The 21,998-nt window shown below is 46.5% G+C and overlaps 1 protein-coding gene across 1 annotated transcript in view; it reads right to left on the bottom strand.

The window, feature by feature from the left end:
- Positions 1-21,998, bottom strand: part of TBKBP1 (TBK1 binding protein 1) — a 78,004-nt gene that overhangs the window by 37,657 nt on the left and 18,349 nt on the right. Inside the window, exon 7 of the mRNA XM_015412452.1 lies at positions 21,877-21,938. Coding sequence (XP_015267938.1) covers positions 21,877-21,938 — 62 coding nt within the window. The remainder of the gene's footprint in view (positions 1-21,876; positions 21,939-21,998) is intronic.

Here is a 21,998-nt window from a genome sequence, read left to right as displayed (position 1 = left end):
GTCCTGACCTGGATAGCCCAGGCTAGCCTGATCTCATCAGATATTGGAAGCTAAGCAGGGTTGGTGTTGCCTAGTATTTCAAAGGGTAGCCTCCAAGGAATACCAGGGTCGTGACGCAGAGGCAGGCAATGGCAAACCACCTCTGAAACATCTCATGCCTTCAAAACAAGTCTAGCTCACCACCTAGTGGTGCATAACCCTATAGAGTTAGAACTTTCGGCTGCCAGACAATCGTAGGATCTCCTGAATATTCTAAACACAATGCCATACAATTATTATTATTATTCTTTGGGTGAGGTGGCAGACGTTATCATCTCGGCCTTCCTTGCCTTTGGTACCTGCCCAGTGCCTCCTAGATACTGTTTATCATCTATGGGGCACTATATTTTAGGTACCTCCCACCATCTGATCAAAAACTCTAATAAATCAGGCCATTTACCATCACCTGTTAAAATGTCACAGGAGACATTGGATTACTCATGCTTAATGCCATCTTGCTTTAATCACTTTGTTTAACTGTTTTTATATCTTGGTTTTTATTGTTTTTTTTATTATGTTACAAACAACCCTAAACTTATTCATGGAGTAGGGCAGGACACAGCTTAAATAAATAAATATAATTATTAGTGTGACGTAGATTATACCATGACTGGCACAAGGTCATCCAATGTGCTACTGGATCTCTCCATATCCTTAAATGACATTCCAATCCCATGATTGTTAACTGGGGTACAATCCCACACGCTTACACATCCCAGAAGCAATCTACAACTACTGGGAGCCATTCAGAGCTTTTGGGAACCGGGGGTGGGGGCAGACAGGGTTTTAAGCCCTTTCCTCCCAACCCAGAGTTTCTGATGGCCAGTGGAGAAGACTTATTTTACACTGCTCACCTTGGCCCAAGGATAGAATCCCAGTTCCCAGAATCTTCTCTTAAAAGAGTGGCACACAGCGAACAGGAATCAAACCAAGCATTCAAATTCGGGCCAACAGCTACCAGGTTCACTCTGAATGCATGCCTGAGATCTGTATTACTGTAGCTGTATTATCGTCCATGGTGGTGGGAAAAGCCATCAAGTCACAGCTGGTTTATGGTGATCTCCTTGGTGGTCTCCCATCCAAGTACTAACCTGGGCCAACCCTGCTTAGCTTCCAAGACCCGAAGAGATCGGGCTAGCCTGGGCCATCCAAGTCAGGGCGTGACCATGCCTGTTTTCAGGGGCAGATCTACTATGAAACTAATGAAGTTTAAGCTTCGGGGTTCCCAATTCTGAGGGGGCCCTGAAGCAACTTTTTTTTTTTTAATGAGAGAATTTTCCAACAAAATTGATGGAGTTTTTAAAAAGTGTGTGTTATTAAAATAAGTCTATTTTAGTGACAGAATCATAAGCCGATGGGTTGAAGTACTTAATACTGACCTTAGGGTATGCTCTAACACCCATTTCATATGGCCTCAAATGTCCCTGTAATTGGTCAAATTTCAAAATTTTCTCCGGGGCTTGCAATACTCAAACCCCCAGCCCTTTGGACCTTGTTGGATGTTGCCCTACTGTTGCTGGTTGAGAAGGGGCTCCCATAACAGTTCAGGGTCCCAAAAATGTAGGTCCGCCACTGTGTGTGTGTAAAGTGTCCTCAAGTCACAGCTGACTCATGGCGACCCCAGCAAGGGGCTTTCAAGGCAAGTGAGAAGCAGAGGTGGTTGGTCATTGCTACCCCGTGCAGAGTCTTCCTTGGTGGCCTCCTTTCCAAGTACCGACCCTGCTTAGCTTCCGAGATCTGATGAGATAGGGCTATATCATGTCACCTTCACTCCTGTGTGCACCAACATACTTATACGTATATAAATAAAACTGCCTTGTCTCAAAAATTATGCCATGTATTAATGTGTTTTTATTTTTACTTGTTGCTGGGGGTGGTATCAATAACAAGGTTGCATTACTGAGTAGGTGGCAGTTTGATCACAGGTTAACAACCACAGCTACCCCCGCACACTCTCTCAACCCCCTCAGCATAAAGGTTGCCATTGCCAAGGGCTGCCTCTGTTCCATTCAAAAGGTATTCCCAAAGCAAGAAGTCAAGAAGTAATAAAGAGCAAACCGCCAGTCAACCGTGAACAATCGTGGTCAGTTCCGGGGCTTTTTTCCCTGGAGGAACGTGCTGGAACAGGGTTCCGGAATCTCCTCAATAAAATTCTTTTTAAAATGTTTAAAAGTTCATGAGTTTTCAGTATACAGATTGAAAACTTCAGTTCCCTGTTGAGAGTTCCGGCACCTCCCCCCCCCAAAAAAAAGCCCCGATCAGCTCCACCTTCTGGCTTGAAGCCTTGCGATAGCTGACTCAGGTAATGTATGGTGGGGGAATGGGTCTTCTGTCCGTGCCCAGAGGCACTCTCTTATTTACTGCTGCTTCGCAGATCTTGCTTTGGAGAGAGATTTTGGCAAGCCGCTCTCATGGTTAGATTATGGTCCGCATTCTTTTTCTGCTGTCTCAGCCATCACACTTCGGAAATTCAACCAAAGCATTGCTGAAAAATGTGTGCCAGGTACAGCCTCGTCTTCAAAATGCAAATAAGCACAAATAACAGATTTACCCAGTACCAGTTTCATGCACTCTTCTTATGTGCCACTTGGTTTTCTAGAAATGGGTTTGCATTGCTGAATCTGCAGTGGCAAGCCAGGACTGCAAAATGCAAACAAGCTTCTATTTTTAATTTATTTCTTTTTTGGTAAAAGGAAACAAACTTCCCAGAAGGACAACCTGAAATCAAAGCAACCTCCGAAGAACAGGTTGAATGACTGGTTCCCACGGACCACGGGCAAACTTAACTGTAGAAGCGACTCATCACACATGATAATGCTACTTAAATGGTCTGGGCCAAACATGCACCCAGGGAAGGGCTGTGTCTCAGTGGCAGTGCATCAGCTTTGCTTACAAAAGGGCCCAGGTTCAAACCCCAGCATCTCCAGTGAAAAGGATCAGGTAGCAGATGATGGAAAAGACCTCTGCCCGGGACCCTGGAGAGCTGTTGCGTGTCAGAATCTCTTGGACCCACATCTGGCATGAATGGCTCCCCAGACAAACTGAAAGCTGTCCCAGAATCTTCTGTGATGCTGGAAGCAGTTCTGAGGCACCTTCTCCATTTGAACAGGGCAGCAGCCACGGCAGAAACCATGTGCTCGTTTAAGAACATAAGAACATAAGAGATGCCAATGTTGGATCAGGCCAAAGGCCCATCCAGTCCAACACTCTGTATCATACAGTGGCCAGAAATACCAGTGCCATCAGGAGGTCCACCAGTGGGGCCAGGACATTAGAAGCCATCCCACTGTTGACCCCCCCCCAAGCACCAAGATGACAGAGCATCACTTTCCCCAGAGTCCCTATCTATACCTTGTGGCTCATAGCCACTGATGGACCTCTGCTCCATATGCTTATCTAATTCCCTTTTGAAGCCGTCCATGCTTGTAGCCGCCACCACTTCCTGTGGCAGTGAATTCCAAGTGTTAATCACTCTTTGGGTGAAGAAGGACTTCCTTTTATCTGTTCTAACCCGACCGCTCAGCAATTTCATGGAATGCCCACGACTCTTGCTAGGGTTGCCAAGCCTCAGGTTTGGCCTGAAGTTTCCACCCTGTTCTCAAGGTCTCCAGGGAAAGGAGTAAAATCCCCTGGTGAAGGGCCAGAATCAAGGTGGCGGGTTATTTAACTCTTGGGTTGAGAGCTTCTTCTATTTGCTCTATCCCAGGGGTGGCCAAACTGTGGCTCGGGAGCTGCAGGCGGCTCTTTCACACACACATTGTGTGGCTCCCGGCAGGGCGGCTGGGGAAGCTAAATATCATTCGCAAACAAATATCATTGGACAAATAAACATCATTATCAGTACCTGCTTTTACCGCTTTCGTTATTATTTTTGGCATTCTCATTCAATGTTAATAAAAAGCAAATTTGCATATTTCCCAGTAAAAACGTATGTAATATCTGTTCATGCCTTGCGGCTCTCAAACATCTGACGTTTGTTCTATGTGGCTCTTATGTCAAGCAAGTTTGGCCACCCCTCGTCTATCCCAATATGGCCACTGGGCAGGACACAGATGCGCCGGACACACAGCTGGGCTCCTCCCAACAGCTGAAAAGAGTCATTTTACATCTCTGTGGGCCCTGCCCCACACCGGGGTTCAAAACCCTTTTTTTAAAAAACCAGGCATAGGGTTGCCAACCTCCAGGTGGTGGCTGGAGATGTCTTGCTAGTACAACTGATCTCCAGGTGACAGAGATCAATTCACAAATACCGCCCTCCTCAGGCTCCACCCCCAAAATCTTGAGGTATTTCCTAACCCAGATTTGGTAACCCCTAACCAGACACCATCAGTCACACACATGAAACTGCCTTATACTGAATCAGACCCTTGGTTTATCAAGGTCAGAACTGTCCACTGGCAACAGCTCTCCAGGGTCTTAGGCTGAGGTCCTTCATATCATCTACTACCTGGTCCTTCTTTAACTGGAGAAGCCTGGAATTGAACCTTGGACCTTCTGCGTGCAAAGCAGAAGCTCTTCCACTGAGCCACGGGCCCTCCCCTAAGTCCCAGCCTCTGTCAAGTGTCAGAGATATACGTGACCCTTTTGCACTGCTTCCTGTATGGCAAAGCTCCCTGCACAAAAAGAGGGAATGCACCTCCATGGTGGTCACAGAAGACCCTTTGTGGTAGTCTGTTGGATCTATCTGATTCTGCCTCTTGAGTGCCCAAGACGGCTATTTCTGAAAACACCCAAGCCCCTCCTTCACAGAGTGTTCCAGAACTGCAGAAAGAGGAAATGTGACCAATGAATGCTTCCTCTTTCAGCACTTCCCAGTCACATGCAAAGGTGTTTGGGTTCTAGTGTTTCTTCAGGGGGATTGATAAACCATGGTTGAAAGGCAAGCATCTGTGCATGTGACATACAGGCCCTTTTCAAACTGCCTTTGTATTCCATTTTAGTAGATGGTTGCTAATGGATTTTTCTGTCATCTCAGACAGGCCCGTTTTAGTAACTGGGTGCTAGCAGAATTTATTTACCTATGTTCACAATCCCGCTTGTGTTGGGCTAGCAATGTGTGGTTGAGCCACTTCTGAGTCACTTCTGTTTTTTTCCATTTTCAAACCCTTCATTGCGCTTCTGAATCATTGTGGTGTGCTATTTAAAAGGTCCATAGTACTTCCAGTTTGGTGTAGTGGTTAAGTGTGCGGACTCTAATCTGGGAGAACCGGGTTTGATTCCCCACTCCTCCACTTGCAGCTGCTGGATGACCTTGGGAAAGCCATAGTTCTGTCAGAGCTGTTTTTGAAAGAGCATTCCTTGGAAGAACTCTCTCAACCCCACCTTCCTCACAGGGTGTCTGTTGTGAGGAGGGGAAGGGAAAGGAGTTTGTAAGCCGCTCTGAGACTCCAAGTGAAGGGCAGGGTATAAATCCAATATCTTCTTCTTCTTCTTCCTACAATGCCACTTTTTTCCTGCCCTTTTTTGCCACATGATCTTTCTCAGAGTTTTTTTAAACATTTAACATTTAACCATTGAGATGCATTGACTCCACTGATCTACTCTTTTTAACCTCAATTACAGCCAACTTTAAATTCTTAAGGATTTTCTAAACCTTGGCTCCCTCATCAATCCAAAGGGAGCCAGCAAGAAGAAGATAGAAGAATCCATGAAGGAGATAGAAAAGATTCTTAAGTGTAAGGACGTGACACTGGTGACCAAGGTCAAGGTAATTCATGCCACAGTATTCCCCATCACTATGTACGGATGTGAAAGTGGGACGATGAAGAAAACTGACAGAAAGAAAGCTGATTCATCTGAAAAGTGGTGTCGGAGGAGAGTTTTACGGATACCACGGACTGCCAAAAAGATAAATGTGGGTTCTAGGTCAAATCAAGCCTGAACTCTCCCTAGAAGCTACAATGACTAAACTGAGGCTATTGTACTTTGGTCACATTATGAGAAGACGAGAGTCACTGGAAAAGACAATAATGTTGAAGGCAGCAGGAAAAGAGGAAGATGGATTGATGGATTGACTCAATCAAGGAAGCCACAAGGGCCCTCAGTTTGCAACACCTGAGCAAGACTGTGAACAATAGGATGTTCGGGAGGTCATTAGGCCACCATAAGTCGGAAGCATGCACACACACAGCCATCCAGGCTGCCAATTCTATTTATTCCATCCCACCATCTAAAAAAATGCAAGGCAGCATAAGAAGAAGAGAAGAAGAGATTGGATTTATACCCCGCCCTTCACTACCCAAGGCAGTCTCAGAGCGGCTTACAACCTCCTTTTCCCTTCCCCTCCCCACAACAGACACCCTGTGAGATAGGTGGGGCTGAGAGAGCTCTCTCGAGGACTGTCTTTTCAAGGACAGCTCTTGTCAGAACTATGGCTTGCCCAAGGTCATCCAGCAGCTGCAAGTGGAGGAGGGGGGAATCAAACCTGGTTCTCCCAGATTAGCGTCCGCGCACTTAACCACTACACCATACATGGGTTGGGTCCCCAAAACCGCTATTCTGCCAGTGGAAAAGAGTCGTCCTCTCTTATCATCCACAAAGGCAGCACTGGGGGATCATGGGACCCACACAGACAAACGTCATATGGAATTAGGTAAGGCTAAGATAAACTGTTGTGTGGATCCCACCTGTGGTTCTCCTCCCCGATTTGGATCAGAGAGGGGTTTTAACCATTTCACCCCCACTCACAAACCCAAGTCAGTCTTCCCGTGCTTATAACCCTTCCTTTATATAGCAGTCTTTTTCTCCACCTTCAAAGTGTCAATAAGGGGGGGGGATTTTTCCCCAATTATAAAAATCACACCAGGTAGATATGTTCAAACTCTTCTCTCCTCCCAGGGCAACCCAGTTCCAAATGAAGTCCATGCAAGGCAGTAATTTCTCTCTAGATGTCTAATGGAGAACTGAGCCAGCCACATCTATCTTGAACCTAAGTAATGAAGAAGGGCAGCAGAATGCTGGATACTGGGATGAATGGAGGAAAGGAGTTAGTCTAGCCTCTGATCTTTCTAGTAACTGTCTTTTTCAGTGTTGTTTTTTAAAGGCGTTATGGATTATGTTTCTTTCCCTTTTCCCTACTACAGCCTTTAGCTGATGCAGCTGCTAAACCAAACCAAAATTTACTGTACTGTTTAGTATGTTACCTTGCTGTTACTATACTGTCTTTTCCTTTTTGTAATCCATTCCTTGTTTATGGGATGTCATTTCTTACATGCTTTTTGTTTACATTGTTTTCTAATTCTGTAATTTTGCTCCCCTTGCATTGCTTATTGGTTGTCTTATGTTGTTGGATTGCATGGTTTTTATAGTTCGTAATGTGCCTTGAGTTTAGAGTTGCCAACCTCCAGGAGGCATCTGGAGAACTCCCGCTATTACAATTCATCTCCAGATGGCCAAGATCAGTTCCCTTGGAGAAAATGGCTGCTTTGGAAGACAGACTCTATGGTACTATCCACTGCTGAGGTCCCTCCCCTCCCCAAACTCAACCTTCCCCAGGCTGCAACCCCTAGATCTCCAGGTAGTTCCCAACCCAGAGCTAAATGGGAAAAAAACCCCTCAAAACCAGGAAAAACAGGCTTATAAAATCATTTCCCAAGTGGAAAAGAGATGGGAGGCAGAACATACAGCATAAACCTCCTCACATCAACAACAACAAAAACAATCAGGTAAGAATAATCTGATGTTGCACCTGAAACAGCTAACATCCTCCAGTCAGGCAGGCAGCTGTGGGGGAAGGTGTTCCATAAACATGGAACCATTGAAGATAAAGCGCTCTCTCCCAGATTCCAGAGCCATCCACTTTGCTTTTGAATGTTGGGGGCACACAGAGAAGATGCTGGGGGGGGGATGATCTTATCAGGAAGGCATCTAGAAGTAAGTGGTCTTTTACGGGCTCTGCTCCCAGATTCACTAGAAGTCTCTCTCTCTGTCTCTCTCTCTCTCCTTGCAGAAGGACTGTTCAATACGCAAGATGCCCAGATGCACAAAGTGGACACCTGAGGTAAGACGGAGCCCACCGGGCCTACCCTGATGACTGCTCTCAAGCTGGTTGTGAAGCCAACTGTCACTTTTGTGGGGGGAAATTAACACAGTGTTTTGTGGGGGGATATTAACAACACACACACACACACTGCTCCCCCACTGGAATGCGGCTTCTTGTGAAATGTGCCTATTTTTAGGGTTGCCAGCTCCAGGTTGGGAAATACCTGGAGATTTTGAGGGTGCAGCCTGAGAGGGCAGGGTTTGGGGAGGGACTTCTGTGGGGTTTAATGCCATAGAGTCCCTCTTCCAAAGTGGCCCTTTCCATAGAGTCCCTCTTCCAAAGTGTGTGGCCTGCAGATCAGTTGTGATCCCAGGAGATCTCCAGCTACCACCTGGAGGTTGGCAATCCCACTCTCATTCCATTCACAGGTATCTGTTTTAAGAGGTGTCTCCTTCAGTTGATGTATGTGCTTCAGGCTGCTTTTGGCCTCTTTTAGTCCAATTTGGGGCTTTGAGGGATTTTCAGAGTTCCATATTTTATGGATTTTGTATTGTTTTTTCATGATACCTTATTTTAAGCCACTCTGGGTGTCTGATGTGGCAGAGAAAGTGGCTAAATATTGCCTAAATGAAACAATCTACTATGTTTTATGCCTTCAAACAAATTGGGGGGGGGAATTGGCTTTGCACAGGCCTGGCCCCAAGGTATTTTGGTGGAAACTCCAGTTGGCAGCCCTTTCTACTAATAATGACGGAGCACAATTTACTGGGGAATTCTCCAGTTACTGAAACTAACGTGAGGCACACAAGACCACAGTTAGGGCTCAGAATCAAATTTTACTCAACATTTCCACAGTCTGTGGACTTCCTGTGGTACATGAAGCTGCATCGGTTCCTTGGCTCAAAGCTGGCACCGGTACACGGTACATTTCGTTCATTCCAAGTATGCACAATAAGCTCCCTCCCTCTCCACTGTGCCCTTTCATTTTCCAACAAGACAGAAATGAAAGAGAGAGAAGGGGGGGAAACGAATGAAGAGAATATGATTAAAAACTACAATGCCCCTCCGCCTGCTTGCGGGTAAAGTTTGGGGGGAGAGAAGTGACTGGTTCAGGAAGTTTAGAAGACCAAAGAAAAGAAAACACCTCTGAAAATATGCCACAGAGAGAGAGAGAGAGACACACGCGCTTTGTACTGCCAAGTGATGGAACGGCAGAGTTTACAAAAAACAGAACCACAGTTACAAGAAAACCAATTACGAGAAAGCGAAAAGCACTGTTTCTTCTTCTCAAGGACTGGTACTGTGGCAAATGCCTTCTGATGCCCGTTTTGGTTTTGTCCATCCTGCTTACACAGAATTCTTTGCAGAATGAAAGCCCATTTTCCAGTCCCGTATCAGGACTCGTGCTGGGGGTTGGGGGACCAGAGGTCACCCCTTTCTTGCGTCAGCAGGTTGGATCTATCTAAATAGCTAAAATTAATACTAGGGTTGTGGACAAGTTTACATCGGGACCACACAGCGTAGCATGCAGTTATGGACAAGTTTACATCGGGACCACACAGCGTAGCATTCAAACAAGAATAAAAGAACATGAAAGACACTGCAGACTTGGCCAACCTGAAAAATCAGCAGTAGCTGAACATGGCCTAACTCAAACAGGACACAGTATTTTGTCCCAAGACACTGAAAGGTTGGACAACACTTTCCATGTCAGATTACACCATGTCAGATTACACAGGGAAGCCACTGAAATTCACAAACATAAACATAATTCCAATAGTAAAGAAGAGAGTTTAAAAATAAATAGAGACTTGGCCAACCTGAAAAGGCTCTACATCAGACAATAGCACTACAGATAAGATTAGAATTTCAACAACCCCCTCAGGAAGCAGGAAACCTCCTCAGGAAACAAAAGAACCTCCTCAGGAAAGCTCTTCCATTAGCATGTCCATAGCCTGGGGAACTCCTACAAGACAATGACTTAGCCCTACCCACCTTCTGGAGTAGATATAAACTTACTGCCTACCATTTTCTTCTCACCTTGACAGAGAGAGTATTCCAGCTTTCTGTGTTTATACCTCTGAGGATGCCAGTCACAGTTATTGGCGAAACGTCAGGTTCTACAATGCCAAGACCATGGCCACACATCCCAAAAAATCTACAGCAACTAATACTAGGGTTGCCACCTCTGGGTTGAGAAATACCTAGCGACTGGAGGGGGTGGAGTCTGGGGAGCACAGGCCTTGGGGAGGGGAGGGACCTCAGCAGAATACAATACCAGAGAGTGCACCCTACAAAGCAACCATTTTTTTCCAGGGGAACTGAACTCTGTGGACTGGAGATCAATTGTAAGAGTAGGAGAACTTCAGGACTCACCTGTAGGCAGGGAACCCTAATTAACACCCATCACATTTAGCATTTATATAGTGCTTTCAAATGTCCAAACTGCTTCACAATTTATTATATCCTGTCTTATCTCCTTAGACTCAAGGGAGCTAACAAAGCACAAATAAGGAGCAACGGCATAAAAACTATGATCTGGATCATATGGATGAGATGCAGGCATGCTAGGTAGTCTCAGCCACAGAACACGTTTCCTCTTCCATTAAAACTTCCAGTAGCTGCAAGGGCTCACTGAAAACCATTGATCTTGCACAAACAGAAGTTTTAGAGGAAGAGAGAGCGTGCTCTGTGGCAGAGGCTACGTGGCATGCCTGCAACTCCTCCACGGGATCTAAGGCAACAGAAACGGCCAACCAACAAAATAAAAACAACACCCAAGATTTAAAACAACGACATGTACAGGCAGCCAGATCTGCAAGAACAGTTTACCATCCACCAAATGCCCTCAAATAAAGCAATTTTATACAAACATTACTGTTATTGTTAGTATTAGAGAAGAGAGCATGAGCTAGGTCAATGTTGCTGTTCTAGGGTTGCCAGCTCCAGGTTGGGAAATGCCTGGAGATTTGGGGGATGGAGCCTGAGGAAGGCGGGGTTTGGGGAGGGGAGGGACCTCAACCGGGTATAATGCCATAGGGTCCACCTCCCAAACTGGCCTTTTTCTCCAGGTGAGCTGATTTTGGTCCCCTGGAGATCAGTTGTAACCAATGTTCCCTCTAAGCTGTGGAGTCTTGTGAACAAAAATTCTACTTTGTGAGCTACTGGCATTAAAGTTGTGAGCAAACAATTTGGCTACTGCATAAATGAGTTTGCTCAGCTGGAGCCATCCTTCCTGAGCTAAGACAAAAATGTGTGAGCTGGAGGCTAAAAAAACCCCAGGTTGCTTACCTGTAACTGATGATCTTCGAGTGGCCATCTCTGCATTCACACCCATGGGATCTAGTGCGCACGCACCGGATCGATCAGCATTGTAGCAAGCTCTTTAACGGATTTTTGCGCCCAGTCCCCCGGGCATGCGCAGGAACCCCACCGCGCATGCCCAGAGGGGTGGGCGCGGACATCCCGCCAGTTTCTTCGAACCGCCGCAAATCAACCCCTATTGAAAATGTAGAAGCTGACAGCAGCGGGGAAGGAGGGCGGGTGGTGTGAATGCACAGACGACCACTCGAAAATCATCAGTTACAGGTAAGCAACCTGTTTATCTTCAACGTGGTCTCTGTGCTTCACACCCATGGAAGATTAGCAAGCAGTGGCCTACCTGGAGGAGGGTGCTGGCAGGTCCTTACTGCGTCGCCGAAGATAGAATGTGATGTCCCATGTTGGTATTAGAGTTCTTATGGACGTCCAGGGCGTAATGCCTCATGAAGGTGTTAGGTGTGGCCCAGGTAGCAGCCTTGCAGATGTCCGTCAGGGGTACTCCCTGGAGGAAGGCAGTGGAAGCCGCAACAGCCCGGGTTGAATGCGTCTTGATTGGGCCAGGCAACAGCTGCTTTGCAATCAAGTAGCAGAGGTGGATGAGACCTGCAATCCACTTTGAGAGGCGTTGAGCCGTGATGCGATTCCCTATCCTCGCTGGTGCGTATGAGATGAACAGTTGGGAGTCACGTCTCGTTGGGCGGGTTCTGTTGAGGTAGAACAGGAGTGCCCTTTTGACATCCAAGGTATGTAACAGTCTGTCCTCTGGGGATTTCGGAGCTGGGAAGAAATCCGGGAGGAAGACGTCTGCCTGCAGGTGGAACTCTGACATTACCTTCGGCAGGAAGGAGATGTCTGGTACGAGGTGGATGCCATCTGGCAAGAATGACAAATAAGGCGTGTCATGCCGGAAAGCCAGTATTTCTCCAACTCGCCTTGCAGAGGTGATGGCCACTAGAAAGGCCATCTTCCAAGACAGGAATTTCATATCGCAAGTTGCGAGTGGCTCAAAGGGTTTCCTCATAAGTTGACGAAGGACTAGCGGAAGATCCCAGGGAGCGACAGGAGTCTTGATAGGAGGGTAGAGGTGTAACAAACCTTTTAAAAAACGTTTTGAAAGCGGATGTGAAAACATGGTGCATCCGTCAACGTGAACATGGTAGGCCGAAATTGCAGCCAAATAAACTTTTAACGATGAATGGGAAAGTCCCGAGTCAGCTAGGGACAGGAAAAATTGGGAAACTGTCTCGAGGCCTGAGGAGGAGGCTCAAGGGGCATCATCACCTAGGGAAGAACAGAATAGTTGCCATTTATAATGGTAGGACCTTCGCGTAGCAGGTTTCCTGGCGTTCAGTAGAACACTGGCTACGCGGGTCGAAAAACCTTTGACGTTATTCTCCACGCCGTCAATTTCAAGCGTGGTACGTCATGATGTAGGAGAGGGGAGTCTGACAAGAAGAGGAGGTCCTGTACCGGAGGGAATTGGTGGTACATTCCCCTTGACAACTTGAGGACTGTGGAGAACCATGGTTGTCTCGGCAACCACGGTGTTATCAACAAGCAGTCCGCTCCGTCTCGGATGATCTTGTGTACCACTCTCAGAAGTAGGGGTAAAGGAGGGAAAAGGTACAGAAGATCTAAGGACCAGGAAGGAGGGAAAAGGTACAGAAGACCTAAGGACCAGGGAAGAAGGAGACCGTCTCCGAGCGATTGTGAGTCCCTGCCGCCTCGACTGCAGAACAGGGGACATTTTTTGTTGGCTCTGGTGGCGAAAACATCGACTTGGGGATATCCCCACCTGCAGAAGAGCGGGAAAAGATAAGACGGGAAGAGCCCTTATTTGTGGACTTTTGCTCCTTACTTGGCCTGGACTTCTTTTTCGCCGGCGTGGAAGCGGAGGATTGCGCCTTCGATGCCGGAGGCTTCGGTGTCTGTTGGTCAATATCAGTCGTTGATGTCAATGGTTTCTCAGCGTCCATCGCTGAGGAAGAATGTAGAGCCAATTCTAGCAGGGCCACTTTAAGGCGCGCAGCTCGGTTTTTTCGGCACTGGTTTGAAAAGCGAGCACAGTGGCGACAGGATTTGGGTCGATGAGACTCTCCGAGACAAAGTATGCAAAGGGTATGATGGTCAGGAGGAGCAAGTTTACTACCGCAACCCTTGCACCTATTAAAAAAGCCCCACTTCTTCTCCATAAAAACCAAAATAAAGAAGAAAGAAGGGGTGAGGGGGGGAGTAGCCCGAAGGCCCGACTGAGGTAAAGCGGCAACCTCCCCCTCAGCAGAAAATAAAAGGGGTGGGGTTTTTTAAGTTTTTGAAAGAACAACGAAAAAAGGAATAAGCTGAGGAAAAAATCCAAAGAGCTGTGAGGCAAAAAGCCAAAACACGCAAACCGATCAGACCAACAAAGAAAAAAGTCTTTCCAATGCGGCGGTAAGAAAAGAACTGGCGGGATGTCCGAACCCACCCCTCTGGGCACGCGCGGTGGGGTTCCTGCGCATGCCCGGGGGACTGGGCGCGAAAATCCGTTAAAGAGCTTGCTACAATGCCGATTGATCCAGCGCGTGCGCACTAGATCCCATGGGTGTGAAGCATAGAGACCACGTCGAAGATCTGTGAGCTAGCTCACACTAACTCAGCTTAGACGGAACACTGGTTGTAATCCCAGGAGATCTCTAGCCACTACCTGGAGGATGGAATTAAAAAAATAACATCCATGACAAAAATAATGAAGAGTCAATAAAGATAAGTTGCAAAAACGTTTACTGTGGTAATTTCTGTAGAAAATTTTCTTCTACTATCACTCACATGCTAACGAATACTGCACAATGGACAATTTGTTTCACACTATCTGAGCATGTAGCAATCCCAATTCTTATCAATTACTATTTATCACTTCTTGAAGGAAACATTCCATGTTGACTCTCTAATAACAAACACAAGTCAACATGGAAAGTTTCCTTCAAGAATTGGGATTGCTACACGCTCAGATAAAGCAATATTGTGAAACGAATTGTCCATTGCGCAGTATTCGTTAGTGTGTGAGTGATAATAGGAGAAAATTTTCTACAGAAATTACTACAGTAAACATTTTTGCAACTTATCCTTATTGACTCTTTGTTATTTTTGTCACGGATGTTGTTTTTGGAATTCCACTTCCTCCTGTGATCTCTCATTTTTGGCTTCTACCAACTGGAGGATAGCAGCCCTACAGTATTCTCACATAATTGTTTGAAGGCGGACACAAAGAATGTAGCCCAACGAGTGAGTTCATGGCAGAAGTGAGATTTGATTCAGTCTCACAGACAGCAATCCTCAGCAAGTAAAGTCAGAAACCTACTCAGGTCTATTCAATGGGACTTACACCCAGGAAAGAATTCATACTGTTAACCACTACAGCACACCTGCTCTAACAGCAATCTTTCTTAATTTTAGGCATTTTTGATTCCAGAAACAAGACCAGAAAATATTAAAGGCAGCCTTTTTCCTTCTAACGACGAGGGATGGCTTTTATTTACGAAACTGCAAGTTGTTTCACATTTCTTTCAATAGCATCATAAAGCCGGCAAATGCTGTGGGCACATTTGCTTGGACTTCAATCAACAAACTGATTAGTGCATTAAAACACGGATGGCTTTAAAAAAAAAAGATCAAGAGCCCTTAATTAAACTGTAGTTGCAGAATTCATTGACGGACAATGCGAGGATGGTCAGTAACTAGAAAGCTTTCAAGAAGCGGCAGGCCCAGCAACAGCTATGAGCCATGACAGCTAAACGGAACCTCCATGTTCAGAGGCAGTATACCTCTGTGGAACAGTTGCTGGGGACAAAGAGGGGAGGAGCTACTGCTTTGTTGGATGGCTTGTGACTACCCCAGAGGCATCTCTGCTGCAAAACAGAATATTGGCCCACTTGGGAGTTGTTATATCCCAGTCAGAAAACACTATACCCCGATTAAATTAGCCACAGTGATATACCACCCTCAAAGAGAAATAAAAATCCAGATGGCACGAAGCTGGAAATTTGCAAGCAACCTGAACCTGACATGATCCTCCAGTTAGATACGATGCCTGTTAATATCATAAACAGGATCTATAAATGTTTAAATCTAATTATCGTCAACTTAAAACCTCACCAAGCTCTTAGGGGGCTGCCATTTTCATTCATATCTGGCAACACTTTGGTACAATATCACGCACTGGTACATATGCACATTTTTATTGTGTAGTATCTCCCGAATATAGGATAAGGCAAGCTGTGTTTTCTCAGTGGCGGGAGAAAAGCACTCTGCTCATGCTCCAGAGAAAGGTTCTCTTGCTGTTTCTAATGTGGCCTAATCTCCGGAAGCAAGAACAGGTTCCTGAGGTGTGCTCTGATAACCGACATGGCGTAGTGGTTAGAGTGTAGGGCTAAAATGCAGGAGACCCCGGTTCAAATCTCTACTCTGCCATGGAAGCTTGTTGAGGGACCTTGGGCCAGTCACACAGCCTAGCCTACCTCACAGGGTTGTTGTGAGGATACAATGAAGGAGAGGAGACCAACGTAATCCAGTTTGGGTCCCCACTGGGGGAAAAGGTGGGGGGGTAAATTAAATAAATAAATAAATAAAAATAAACTCCTGTCTCAAGTGAGGACTTGCCTTGGTTCCTACTGTTGAATAATGCTCCCCCTCAGCTGTGGAGTCTTGTGAGCAATAATTCTACGTTGTGAGCTACTGGCATTAAAGTTGTGAGCGAGTGATTTGGCTGCTGCATAAATTAGTTTTGCTCTGGAGCCATCCCTCCTGAGCGAAGACAAAAATGTGTGAGTCGAAGGCTAAAAAACTGTGAGCTAGCTCACACTAACTCAGCTTAGAGGGAACCCTGCTGTTGAATACAGCCCAGGACAGACCACTTTGTATGAACACGATAGCGTTCAGTGAGTGAACAGAGACCTCCTTTCCCCCCTTAAGTTTTGTAGACAGTATTAACTCCAGAGCTGCACATGTATAACACCCTCCCTGCAGCAATCTTCCCTTGTTGCAAATCTCTGTTAAATCAACGATCCTCCAAACAGACTGTTCTTTCTGTTTTTATGAAAACAGAAACAAAAGGAAACAGAACTCTCCCCCCCCCCCCGCAAGCCCTCTAGCACCTCTTCGCCATCCACGCTCCCACATGAGCCCGTCCACACCGTGTCATCCTCTATCTATCCACAGGTCGGAGATGAGCTTTGTCTACTCAATTTTTCATTTTGCTGCATGCAGCAAGGAGGCACGTTTAATCCGCCTGATGAAAAGTCACCGTGTTCCCTTTTTAATAATGCATCATTGTCAAGGGCCCTCTCGCACCTTGTGAGGTGTGGGGTAATCGGGACGAGGCTGAATTTGACATGCTGGCAGTAAACAAACAGAAAATCCATACACAGAAAGCATCGAGACAACTTGGCGTAAGTTAAGATGGACAAGATCTTCAGGTTCAAAGGCGCGGGGGAGGAATAAGGGATACACCATCAAATTCCCCCAGTATATATTATATAACCTTCTGCTGTGCAGAACTGAACACTGAAGATGAGGACAATATTAAACTCAGAGGTTTAGATGTGACCCTATAATTTAAACCATTGATGCTTAAATGGTAATCCGTGGCCTACAACGGTCTGCAATGTGCCTTCAAGTTTGATGTCTGGGATACCTCTATCAGAGTTCAAACAGATGAGAGTAAAAGCACTGCCTCATTCCCTCCATTAAATGCAGACTGGAGGCTCATGGAGCCTCTGTTTGCCTCAGGACCACGTGAGGGGGGGACCCCCCAGGGACATTAACCCTTCAAATGCCACTCAGCTTCACTATTCAAAACAGAGCTCCCTCTGTTTTAAAGGGGAAAAGGACAGTTTTTAGAGGCCACATCTTTTCTCCTGACAAAGCAGGAAGCTCTGCTTGGAAAAGGGAGATAGAATAGGTGGCTGAAGGGTTAAATACCATCTCAGCATAGTCCTGGGGACACCTGGAGACTGCAGTTTCGAGCACCTCCAGAGCAACCCTCAGAAGTAAGTCCCATTGATCTCTAGTAATCCTGTTTAGGATTGCAGCTGTAGAGTATAAAAACAACTGAGCTTTAATTCAAACGGCTTGGAAGCAGCTATAGAAAGGGCCTTCTGTAAAAGAACCAGTGAGGCAAAACCACAGTTTTAAGGATCCCCGAATCATCTGAACTTAATGTGATAAAGGGAAACACATGCAACGGGATTTTCAACTATTTTCAGGGACAAATAGTAGGTCCACAGGACTCTAATTATGATTGGGGCATTGTAGGGGGATGCCAAGGGTGGTTGCCTTCCTCTATAATGAAACGGCAGATCAAAACCAACTGGCTATCCCTCCCTTGGTTGACAGTCCCAGAAGAGAAACTGATAAGCACCACTTTTTTGGGTCCGTTAACAGCACAGAGGTATGTGAGTGTGTTGGCTTCAGCTGCTGGAGTTGGAGGGGCTAAACCCCTCCCCACACACAATGGCCGAGCAGAGGAACAGGCACTGCTTCCCTTTTGAAAAGGGAAGATTCATCCACAGATCTCCCAAGTGTCTCAATTAATCTGGCTTCTAGATTAGATGAAAAGTCGAAAGTTTGGCTACGATTCTTCTAGCAAAGCGCTGGATGTCTGAGAACCCACTGCCTAATTTTGGAGTAGTTAAAAAACAAACAAACCAGATTTCAAGGTGAACTTTCCTAATACATGAACGGATAAATGATCTCTGTGTCAATTACTGGAATGAAAACTCCCCCCCCACACACACACACACACACAAACAAGTTACAACAACCAAGACCCCATCTTGGGAACAGGGTATCTGATCGTGTTTCAGATGTTAATTTAAGCTTTTAAGGTTGACTGCTCAGAACATGGCCAGACAACAGAATTATGGCTTCTTCAAGATGGACTGGCACATAGGGTTCCAGATCAGGGGGGCCAGTGGCCACCGGCAGAGGATGGGGGGGGTGCTGGGTCGCCAGATCCAGGTTGGGAAGCTCCAGGAGATATGAGGCTGGAGGCAGGGGAGGACAGGGACCCCAGTAGGGTACAATGTCACAGAATCCACCTTCCAAAGCATCCATTTTCTCCAGGGGAATAGATCTCTGTTCTCTGGAGATGAGCTGTAACTCTGGGAGATCCCCAGGTCCCACCTGGAGGCTGGCGTCCCTAAGCAAAAGGCTTTGTGAATTTTCACATCAGCAGGGGAAGGAGCAGAGGACCCCAAGCCCTCAGTCCAAAATGGTGCCACCCTAGAGTGAACAAGCTTGCCGCTCTAAACAATCTAGTTGAGCCTTGTTTCCTGATCAGGGAGAAAAGACGCTGTGGCACTGACAGGGAGATTGGGGGCAACGTGTGGAGGTGACGGAGGGTAGGGGATTGTTCCCTAGACATATCTTGAAGCAAGCATCGCTGGGGCAGGGAAGGAAGAGATGGGATTTTTTTTTCTTTATGTACCATTTAAGTTGGTAAGATTAAATTTTGGGGAAAGGGGACAGTTTGATGAGCTGAATATTTGCACATAGCAAGCTTTAGAGGCAGGAAGCTCAAGAAGGCAAGCATGCCCGGGTCACGAGGGAGCTGTACAAAGCACAAACCCCCTGCAGGACCTGCTTGGGGGAAATGGGTGGGGAAGGCAGAAGCATGCTGCGCACTTTGAGCCTTTGCCGTATTTTCAGCTGAGTCAGGCCAGTGACTAAGCAGTTCTGCAGCACAGGGGAGGCAATCGGTGGAAGCGAATGTACTTACGGTTCATTCAAAACCAGTTCATTCCCTTTCTCCCTCTGTGAGCCTCCGTGCAGAGGTGTTCTCAGATGAATGGCCCAGGGGCCTCTTTTCTCACTCAGAAGCACAGAGAGCCGAGGCAGGCGTCGCATCAGCTCCCTTTGACACATTTTAAATTCACACTTCACACCCTCTTTCTGTACTCCCTCTCGCCCTCGCCCTCCCCAAAACCCTTGATTAATTAAAAAGAAAACATGCAAAGCGAGATGCCAGATTTTTTAAAATAAGCACAAGACCCAAAACTTCACCTCTTTTGAAACCTCCTCCACTGCCGCTGGGGTTTCAGCAGACAAACAAGTCCCCCAAAAGGGCCAGACTAGGAGTTACGGCATCCACAGGTTTAACCCATTTTAGAGAAGAATTCGGGGACTCAGACCTTCCCTTTCCAAGCAGCTTTCCCCAAGCTGAAACAGCCCCCAGGGGTCACTATTTGCTCCTCTGTTTGGAAATGTCATGTATAATTCATCAAGACAGAGGCAGTCCACAATAAGGAGGTTAGGAAAACGGTGCAGAGAGTGAAGTCTAACCCTCTCTCTCTCCACGCACCATGGCCCCAATCCAAATTAGGTCCACGTGCGCCTGGGAGGAACAGAACTTCGCAGCATGCTTCTCTGTGGAACATGGGGATGTCCTAGGCAGTGTGCCCTCTAAGCTGAGTTAGTGTGAGCTAGCTCACAGTTTTTTAGCCTCCAGCTCACCCATTTTTATCTTAGCTCAGGAAGGATGGCTCCAGAGGAAACCAATTTATGCAGTAGCCAATTTTTTTGCTCACAACTTTAATGCCAGTAGCTCACAAAGCATAATTGTTGCTCACAAGACTCCACAGCTTAGAGGGAGCACTGGTCCCAGGGGAAATGTAACATGCAGACAGTCCAGCGCTCTGCCAAGAATTTGGAACACTACTCTGAAAGAAGTCCTTTCTCAGGCAAGATGGGCCTTTATTATATTTTATCTTTTAAGGAGCAGAATATATTGTGCTTTTGTTGCACCACAGAAATCATTCGCCTCCTGGTCAACCCAGGGGAAATCCAGTTCCTAATGACTGCTATAGAGTACAGACATGACAATCTCCCATCATGTTATTAGTCCGCCTGCCCTTCAATGCTAAGCACAGGTTCCAGGCTCAGTTCACAAGAAAACAAGCGCTATTCATGAAACGGTGCCTAACATTTCAAGAAACAGGACCATATTCGACAGAAAGATAACTTCCTTCCAGATGGCAAATCGAGCTGGCGGGGAAAAACCTCCAGCTAAAGGCTTTTTAAAAAAGAAAAGCTGGGTCACATGCTTTGCAGAAGACAAAGGAGGAGGAATCGGTATGAATCTCTACCAGGCGTCCGCTCCAGAAAAATGGTACCACCGCTGAAAAAGCCCTGGAATGGGCTCCCACCCACCTGACCTCCTCATGTGAGTGGTCAGGGGAGCAGGTTAGTTGTATCTCTGCCTTCCTTCCATTACAGAGCTCAAGGAGGCATATACAGGGCTCCCCCTACTGTAGGGGGTCAACCTTTTTGAGCCTGCGGGCACATTTGGAAGTCTGACTTGGCACGGTGGGCACCGACAATGAAACGGCTGCCACAAAATGGCTGCTGCAGGAGGCGAAGCTGGCCACAAGAAGATTGCCACAGCTTAACTTCAGTGACGCAGTGTGGGGCCTTGTGCTGTGCCGCCGCGGCAGCTGCAGCCAAAGCAATGTTTTTAGAAATCTGTACAGCCAAGCAAATCTCCAGCGGCCAATCAGAAGTCTACCCAAGGCAAAACTTCCACCTGGGCCTGCCCGCTTTCTAAAAACATGTGGTGGGCACCAGAAAAGGCGTCAATGACAATGGACACCATGGGGAACACAGGCACCGCACTGGAGACCCCTGCCGTAATGTCTCTCATACAGGTACTGACCAGACCCTCAGACATGCTTCAGAAAAAGCACACGATCTTATGTCTAGAAGCCATACTTAAGAAAGATGTCAAGCAATCAGATGACAGAATGTTGTACCGTTTATTGGCTTCACAAAATACAGTGGTTACTGAAGCGGTGGCTAAGTTCTGTAACGGCCTTATAATGAGGAAGCTGTGTGTTAAATCCATGAATTGAAGGGTGACTGTTTCTGATTCTGATCCATGCCAATAAAGGTTTTGAATTGAATTGAATTATGTCCCTCCCCACCCATCACACCCCAGCACTGTATCCTAACCCTAGCGCGCATCACTTTCACATATGCATATATCATAAACACCTAAACCTACCAGATGATTCCTTTCCGTAACTTTTCTTTTACCCACGGAGCCCATCTTCCTTATTCGAGATATCCTTAAATTACATCAAAGTTATACGATGCTCGTTCCATGAGGTAACCTGGTGCCACGTTCTGTCTTTTTAAGGTGTCTTTACACCACAGATGCCCCATTCAAAGAGATATCCTTTTGCCACATATGACTCTTCCCAGATATTCCTACACAAGAAGTTACACAACCCCTCGTCCGTGACCTGTGTCTTCCTAGAAAGCTGTTCCTTCCACTTTATGCTACCCTTCCCAGTTATTCTTACACCCCAAGTTGCACGACTGGATTCGTAATCTTCTGTCACACCCTCACAATAAATAACCCTCATTGCTGCGGTCCCACCACCCAGCTCCATGAGGTCTCTCCACGACACATCCCAAAGGCTCAGAGTTCTGTGGACACCCTGCTTGCACATTCACACACCGGAGGAATTCCACCCCCAAACTTTGACATAAAAGGCACTTACTGGTCATCTCCAACTTTCTTTACCCATGCCATGTCTCGCTCCGACTGACTCGTCGCAAGATCCTAGAATACATTAAAACAAACCTTGTTAGAATAGTTGGAAAGAGAGTGCATAGGAAAGAG

This window comes from Gekko japonicus, unplaced genomic scaffold (genome assembly GCF_001447785.1).
Source record: "Gekko japonicus isolate JY-2015 unplaced genomic scaffold, Gekko_japonicus_V1.1 scaffold8, whole genome shotgun sequence".
Classification (NCBI taxonomy): Eukaryota; Metazoa; Chordata; class Lepidosauria; order Squamata; family Gekkonidae; genus Gekko; species Gekko japonicus.
Note: the sequence above shows the minus strand (reverse complement) of the source record. Positions and strands in the feature narration are given on the sequence as shown.